The following is a 9,212-nucleotide window of genomic DNA, read 5'->3' on the forward strand; positions in this document are numbered from 1 at the left end:
TGGTTGAGCTTCCTACTTGCGTTTCTACATCAATGCGTTCCGTTCGTAGGATTGGGGAAACGTTCTTTTATCGCAATTAACCCTTCAACCACATGGCCCAGCGTGCTGTAACCGCCCACCGGAATGTTATTCAATTAAAACAAATTTCAGATAATTATTTTAACTGGATTTTTTAAATTTTATTTAGGGATTACTCCAACTAGTGGTAAGTGCCTCCAATTGGCGCATGAATTCAACGTTACTAGCAGTAACAGTATTTTACTAATAAGGTAAGATCCACGGTGTTTCCCGAGCGCTATAACATGTCCTTCTTCAAACGAGGCTTGCGGAGAGTATTTAATGGTAGGCAGAAGCTCGGCTCTGCCCCTGGCATTGCTGACGTCCATGAGCGACGGTAACCACTTACCATCAGGGGAACCGTATGCTACTTACAAAGGCAATAAAAAAAGCAAATACTTCATTTAAACATATATTATGTATAAGTAATACTCGTAATACTCGATCGTAATACTCGATCCTGTCAGTAATCAATTTGATTTACAACCTGTTTCTCATCTAGGAGAGATTTTATTTTTTTATTAGAACGTACTATAGTTGTGACTCTGCTTTGTCTGGTTTGTGATATAAATTTTTTTACTCAAGCCAATTTAGAAACGATCAAGTAATCGCTGGCTTTCTTTTCTATATTTAGTTGTTTTTCTAAAATTTTAGATTTAAATGTAGCTAACAGAATAGGCTGATATTTTTTCAAATGTGTTTCGCTTTTTTATTGCTATCTTAATTTTTTTTTTAATAATCGTAATGCGTTAAGTGTCTTTGAAGATGTTTACTAAACTTGATCAATTACAATTATGACCACATACAATATTCGTTAATTTTTCATATATTTTTCTGCAATGTTTTTAAATCATACGCAAATTGATTATCCACGCAACATCGTATTATAAAAAAAAAATTATTTCACTTCTTTATCGTTGGTTTCAAAATAATTATAATTTATTTATACATAAAAATATATTAATCATTAAGTGAAATAAAATTATCGGTTACAGCCTTTGAACTTGCACATAACAATTTTTTTTATGATAATATTATTAGATAAAAAGCACAAGATTCGACTCGATTAACAACTGTGTATTTGGAATATATTTTTTGGTTATAAAAAACAACATTAGTTATTATCTAATATATTAGGTTCCGTCTTAAGCGTCATCTTAATCTGTCCTATAAACAAATCCAATGACGATGTCATTCTAAAATTGGCGCGATACTTCTGACATAGATCTAAGAAAACTGGATACAGATAGGGCAACACGGCGTGATCCAATGTCGGGAACAGATGATGAAGGGCGTGGTCCCCGAAAAACGTCATCACCTTGAAAAGGTTTCCATTAATGTCGGTGCGATCCATCACAGCCTCCAGTTCGTGCATACCCCAGTCAGGTGTAACGTCCCTAGAATGATAAATAGAAATATACCACTGAATCTTCTGCTTACTAGAAAATTTAATGGTTTTAATGATTGGACCGCACGATCCGTGGTGCTAAATAAATAAGCCCATAATATCACAATGAAAATACAGCGACTTACACTGAATATTAGGTCTCTTTGTTGCATTGAAAAAAGAATTTATATGCCTTTCAAATTGTAAATTACCATTAAAAAAAACATTAATAATAAAATCTTGTATGTGTCATTTTAGTATTTAACAAAAATACAGTGCTAATTGAAAGGAACGCAAATACTCTAATCGTTTTATTTATAGTAGTGACCGAGTGAAAAGTCTTTAAACGCATTACTCAATCAACTGTATGCGAAAATCGATATGCATGCAGTCTTTACGAGTAAAATTACGCTTTCAAGATTAATTTTCAATCATTCTAGAAAATAAATTTCGTGTCATTCGACTTTAATGCAGATTGAACATACCATTGCACACAGACATATACTACATCTAACTAATCTGCGTCAACTGTGTGACAAAGAAACACAAAATTAGAAGCACATGACAATCGAATCGATTTACGGAACATGCCCTTCTGTTTCTAACGCGATGAAACTAATAAGACTGTGTTCTCAGGTTATGTATGTACTTGTAAGAAGGCTTAGGGGTTATCTACATATTATCGTATCAAATTTAAGATTTATATTTGTAATTTTTTCTAAATTTTAACTTTTATATACAATCTCGGACAAGCCCCCCGCACGAATAAGTCATCGTACCTATTTCTTTCACGTCATAGGCTACGGGGTCCGACGTTAACAATGCACTTAAAAATTCTACTGCAAGGTATGCATATATGCATTAAAATCTATATGCATCAAAAACTACAAGAACAACATCGAAAAAATTTTTCTTCACGCGTTCAATCTTTCACAGTATTTAACTAAACTTCACATAAGAATATTCTAAATATAATTCTTATTACTTTACGAAGCTTAGGTCGAAACATAAAAAAGGTAGTATTTATTATCTGCGGTGCAGCTTCAATAGTAAACCCGGTGCTGTTTTACGAGGGCGCAATAAAGATACGGTTAGTTTTGGCACACATTTCCCTTAATTCTCGTATATGTCGAGGTCCTTAGTAAACGTCACAGTTTTGCTTTCTGGGTCAAATGTGCGGAATCTTGTTGAATCCCAGCTTATCGAAAGAGACATAATCGTCTTATATAAAAAAAATGTATGTACAAACAAATATTGACACGTATCGATATGATGACGCGGTCATAAAATTAGCGATGGTCACTTGAAGATTTGGATTCAGCAATAACATTTTATTTGTTAATTGTTTTGATGGTCAACGTCGCTCATGGACATCCTTGTCAACGGCATGGTCGATAATTACGCGTTTGCCAGCTATAAGATATTCAAATTCTGTCCTAAGGTGCTCAAGTGTTATTTCTTTCAGGATTAATTATTCCGTTTTATATGTAGGAGAAAAACATAAAAAAGAAAATGCAATTATTTTCTTGCCACCCTGATTTTACATTCTAATGCATGTACCACACATTGCAATACTCTTAAAAAATAAATAAATCCTTGGGGTGAGTAACCAGACTCAAGAAGTGGGTGATCACGAAGGCATAGGCTTACTAGACATAGGACAACTTCCACACCTCAACCGTTATATACTAATAAATGAAAAGAAAACGAACCTAACTTGGTCACCGTCCTTAAAGATGTCAGGATGGTGGTGAGCAGCATTCGATCCGATGCTAAAGAATATGTAGCTCGCGGTGCACACAATCCACAACCACATCACCGCTGCTTCGTAGAAACTGCAACCGCTCACGAGCCACATCCAGACAGGTAAAGTGAACCCTACACCATCATGCCAACGGTAGTGCTCGGTGAAGAATCCTTCGCGTAGGAAATTTAAAATTAACCTTAAAAGAAAAAAATTGTAGTAAGCCTAATTCCATTGAAACCACAAAATGAACCGTCACCCATCTTGAGACATGAGATATAAGTTTCAATTGTATTATATAACGGCTCCAATACTTTAAACCTAAAAGTATGACTTTTCCGCGACAGAAATAGGCGGGATGATAATTCCAAATTCTGATCTCTCCCAAAATACGACTATCAGTACCGTAAAGACATAGCATGGACGATCAAAATTAAGTATTAGCAGTACTAGTGGTAGTTTCTGCTGGTGGTAGGACGTCTTGGAAGTCCGCACGGGTAGGTACCACCACCCTGCCTAATTCTGCCGTGAAGCAGTAATGCGTTTCGGTTTGAAGGGCGGGGCAGCCGCTGTACTGTTAAAAGTGAGACTTTACAACTCATGACGTTTACATTTTAGATGTCTATGGGTTCCGGTAGCCATTTAAAATCAGGTGGGCCGTGAGCTCGTTCACCCATCCAAGCAAAAAATAATAATTAAGATTCCTGTTGCTAGTCTCCATGCCTTCAGATCTTTTGAAATTTTAGTAGAAGACCCTAAGTATTTCATCTATGATGTAAAAATATAGAGACCTTCAAAACTGTTTTTATTAAACATTATTATCTAATTGTGACACTACAATTTTTGAAGGATTTTTTTAAAAATAAAAGTAATATATTAATACTACTAGAACGAAGGCAATAATATCCCAAACAAACGACACTCATTCGAAAATTACATATTTTAAAGCAATAAAGTAATTGGTCTTTAAATTGTTTAGAGACGTTTTACCAAAAATCACTTACCGCTTCAGGAAATTTAAAACGAACAGAAACGGGAATGTAATCTGTTCAATCAAAAAAGCAAATTTGGCATGTACTGGCTTTTTCCTCGGATTCCAAAGCACTAAAGGCTCAAATCCGCTAACTTCTAAATCCATAAGGGTGTTCGGGTAAAGATGGTGAGAAAGGGCGTGTGATACTCTGAAATCCCTGAGAAAAAAAAACGCATTTTGTAATAATGTAATACCTTGAAAAAACTTAAGAAATTATTAAAACACATAGATGACATCCATAATATAGGTACACAAAAAACGGTACCGTATTATTGTGAATATGTTCATAAATATGAGAATGATGAAATTATTTCATCGAAATTATTTCATTTTTATTTCATATAAAAACATCTTTCTCACCTATAAGACCACAAACTCAAATTGAACAAGTACATTCTCCAATTAGTTTTCCTGTGGATGTAATTGTGAGCGGCAACTGTGACCCATGCCAAACTCAACGAGGCGATCAAATACGCCGACATTACCACCCAATAATCGTTGGCCCAACATGAAACCGCTGAAGATATGAGCAAAGTCGCGAAGAGACCATCAATGATCATATCAGCGTAACTAGGGATATGTTTAGGGACTTTTTTTAATTCTTCTACGACCGCTCTTTTCAATGTGCGGTAGAATCCATCATCTTCAAAAGTAAAAGGCGAATTCCTAGGTGTTTTAGCTTCCCTGACATAATATTTTTCGAGCACTTTATTCACAGATGAATTGAGGTGATGACTCTCGAAGGCTTCTGTGATATCGGTACCCTAAAACAATATAGATTAAAATAAAACATTAATTTGATATTAACGAAATCCTGTTAGATTCCGCTGTGATTATTGTCTGATGAATCCTCAGTTTTTGAAGCTCCTCGCAAGCCAATATTGTTCATCGATGATACCGTAATAACAAACTGAACAAAATTTCATCATAGTCGGATGAATTGTCAAACAAACAAACATTCCTTTTTATTATACAGACTTTCTTAAAACAACGTACGATTCTCCGTCGTAGACTATCCAACGGTAATTCAATTTACCTTAGAGAGCTCCAACCACTCCGCCCCACCGGGATGCTTCTCGAGGAAATCATTGAAATTGTAAATCCCATTATGGACTCGCCATAAGCCTTCTGCTCCGTCGTCCATGGATTTCCCGATTAACCATTGTACCGGGTCTCTTAACCCTTCGTCCCTTAGCGAGGGGTATTTGAGTTGGGGAAAACTGACATGAGTTTTCTTTTCTGCTGCTCTTCGATGAGCTATTTCAATATATTCAACATTTTTAGGCGCCATATTAATAAAATACGTGCCTTCACCTCGATCTGTTTACTTATACTGATATTCGATGTGCCGTCTTAATAACATTTGATATGTTTTGTCTTTATCGTAAAATAATTAACTTAAACATAGCGTTGTGTGATACATACGTCAATCTAATTAATTTATTTAAAGTTGAAATTATTATCAATTACGAAAAGAAAAATTAACCCAGTATGTCTTAATTTACAAAAACAAACAACTTGAAATTTAGATAAACATTTTAATAGAACGAGAATCGCTACAGCACTATACGGCTAATATATTAAAATTTTGAAGTCCCATTTTCTTTTTCTAAACGAAAGATTGAATCGTGGTAATCATTTTAATTATTACTACAATCACGAATATCGAATGTAAGCACAGTGTTGATTCTCATTACATATGTAACTATATATATGTACATACATCTTAGCAGGATACTAGCAATATACAACTATGCTAATAGCGCTTACATAACAAAGTCAAACGCAAATAAACAACTAAGTAATTAATGCTCCAGATTCAACGGCCACAAGATACTTTTTCATAATGTATCACCAATGTCGGAAAAAACACAAGTTTATTGAATACGTAAAAGCAAAACTTGGACTGCAATTTTTTTATGAAATGTACTGACTCCAACAATGAATTAAATCGACATATAGTGATCCAGTAGTCACTATTGTAGCGAACAGGCAAGTACTTCCACATCACATAGACACAGCCCACTGAGTTTTAGTAAATTAGCCCACTGAGTTTCTCGCCGGATCTTCTCAGTAGGTCGCGTTTGCGATCCGGCGGTAGATTCTGCGAAGCACTGCTCTTGCTAGGGCCAGTGTTGGCAACACACCCGGCTTGGGCCCCGTGAGCTCACCTACTTGTCCGGTTACGCTGACATAGCCTCTCAAGGTTATCAGATTAGGTAGGAAAAAAAGAGCTCTACATCGCATCGTATCGTTCGTACCAGCCTGCAACGATCTCCGGTACAACCGCTTGTAGCTACATAGTACTCATATAAAAGTGACACCTCCAAAATGAAAAACGGTGCGTATATTGTATTACGCATCATCGACCAAAATGGCCGACACTATCCCTTTTGTTTTTCGGTTTTCTGCCATATTTAGAACCAGGCCAGGTCTGGCAACCTACCAGGGCCGAACCATTATTATTATTATTATTATTCGTTAATGAGAATATTATTATTGCTAATTAGTATATATTTACGTGTTGTTATTATTATTTTTCTTAAAAAAAAATTCTGCCCCCCTGTCCTGATGAAACTGAAAAGGCCTACGGGACACCACTAAGTCATTCGTCATTCATATGTAATTTTTTTATTTCGTTTTTCTTTGTAAAATTTACCAATCCAATAAAAGTGAATAGTTCGCTGTTGTTTATCTTCCGTGCAGTGCTACACGTTAGCTCCGTCTTTGAGTATTATACTCGCAATAGTAAGCTGCAAGTGGTTGAAGGCCTAGTACTAGCCTTCACTAGGCCTTAACCAATAAGTCGAGGAGCATGCAAAATTTCAATTGCTTGTAAAGCACAAAGTATTTTTTTTTATTGCTTAGATGGTTGGACGAGCTCACAGCCCACCTGGTGTTAAGTGGTTACCGGAGCCCATAGACATCTACAAAGTAAATGCCACCACCTACCTTGAGACCTAACTCAGGTAGGGCTGTGAGCTCGTCCAACCATCTAAGCAATAAAAAAAAGACGTGAGTTCTAAGGTCTTACTTTTTACAGTACAACGGCTGCCCCACCCTTCAAACCGAAACCCATTACTGTTTCATGGCAAAAATCAGCAGGGTCGAGGTACTTACCCGTGCGGACAATACGTCCTACCACCAGTAATTACGCAAATTATAATATTGCTGGTTTGATTTTTATTACACGATGTTATTCCTTCACCGTGGAAGCCAATCGTGAACATTTATTATGTGCGTATTTCATCAGAAAAATTGGTACTTGCCTGCAGTACATTTAATCTTATTATTTAAACAACACATTACGCTATTTCTTAGTACTTATAATAAAACCACTGAACCGATTTTAGGTTATCCCAAATTCACAACGCGTAAACAATATTCTGGCTAGTCATATTCGAACGACAAAGACATGTATTTTATTTTTATTTTAACAAGTTAAAGCTTCGCTACTGAGGGATCTCGAGAGCCTCATCGTGTCCGGTAAAGTGGATGGAAAAAGGCCTTGGGGGCGCAGCCTAATACGTTGGTCCGACCAGATTCGCACCGCTCTTGATCCAACGTTTCACAATGCCCTCCACACCGCCAGATATAAGAACACATGGAGAAAGATTGTGCGTGCGAAAATGATACAAAAGGGTATTTACCCTCAACATTGAGGAATACAACGCAATGTGGGATACAATTTAGTAAAAAAAAGCAGAAAATAGATCATCAGTACCAGCATCCAGTAACAATAAGTATATTGTTAGTATAGTAGTTAATATAGTAATACTATATGTTAGTTTTTTTTTATTGCTTAGATGGGTGGATGAGCTCACAGCCCATCCGGTGTTAAGTGGTTACTGAAGCCCATAGACATCTACAACGTAAATGCACCTTGTGATAAAAGTTCTAAGGTCTCAGTATAATTACAACGGCTGCACCACCCTTCAAACCGAAACGCATTACTGCTTCACGGCAGAAATAGGCAGGGTGGTTGTACCTACCCGTGCGGCCTCACAAGAGGTCCTACTACCAGTAGTATACTCACGAGTAATCCCTTAGTTAAACTATAGAAAATTTTCGTCCTACAGAATACTAAAAATAGTTAAAGAATGTTGACAATGTCTTTGTGTTTGAAGCAGAACTCATGTATCTCTTTTTAATTGTCAATGACGTTTTAAATAAATAAGTTCTTTGTAAACAAAATAACAATACAATCACAACTGACATCGCACAGTTATATAACTTTAGGTTATCGCTGACGACTCTTTGAACTATGTTTTATTACAATTGTAAACTCTCAATCAAGATAGCTTTCAATATTAAATTCACAATCACATTATTTTTTCGGGGTTTGTTTTATTCATATACTAGCGACCCGCCCTCGCTTCGCTTCGGAAACTGTAATTTATTATTGACTTCTCCACTGTTTAATGGATGTTATTACACATATAAACCTTCCTCTTCAATCACTCTGTCTATTAAAAAAAACCGCATCAAAATCCATTGCGTAGTTTTAAAGATTTAAGCATACATAGGGATATAGGGACATTTTTTTTTTTTTTTCCTACCTATGCTGATAGCCTTGAGAGGCTATTTCAGCTTCACCCTAACGTTAGTAGGTGAGCTCGCGGGGCTCAACCGGAGAGTTGCTAACACTGACCCTAGCAAGAGCAGTGCTTCGCAGAATCTACCACCGGATCGGAAACGCGACCCACTGAGAAGATCCGGCGAGAAACTCAGTGGGCTGTGTCTATGGGTTAGTTCGCTCGTCGAGCCCTTCGTCGCAAGCGACGGGTTCGACGAGGACGGTGACCGGTGCTTGTGGTGCCTAAAAGCACCGTTAATGGATCAGGAGGATCCGTAATGACGTGCTTTGGGCGAAGTCGACGGTTTACCATTCGGTCTACTGGGTCGGGTATGTAATTTCCAGCGGCTACGATGAGAGGGTTCTCATGTCGTGCCGCCTTCTCAAAATGGCGCAGCGATGCCGACTGTAGATA

General features: G+C 36.9%; 1 protein-coding gene across 1 annotated transcript; it reads right to left on the minus strand.

Moving 5' to 3' along the window:
- Positions 1–456: 456 nt before the first annotated feature.
- Positions 457–5,579, minus strand: LOC114239774 (cytochrome b5-related protein). Its single transcript, XM_028170155.2, has 5 exons — positions 5,258–5,579; positions 4,582–4,985; positions 4,193–4,378; positions 3,157–3,387; positions 457–1,454 (listed from the first exon to the last, which is right to left on the minus strand). Exons 1-5 carry the CDS (start codon positions 5,510–5,512, stop codon positions 1,172–1,174), a joined length of 1,359 nt encoding a protein of 452 aa, XP_028025956.2. The 5' UTR covers positions 5,513–5,579; the 3' UTR covers positions 457–1,171.
- Positions 5,580–9,212: the final 3,633 nt, after the last annotated feature.

The sequence above is a fragment of the Bombyx mandarina genome, chromosome 09, assembly GCF_030267445.1.
Source record: "Bombyx mandarina strain Sakado chromosome 09, ASM3026744v2".
Lineage (NCBI taxonomy): Eukaryota > Metazoa > Arthropoda > Insecta > Lepidoptera > Bombycidae > Bombyx > Bombyx mandarina.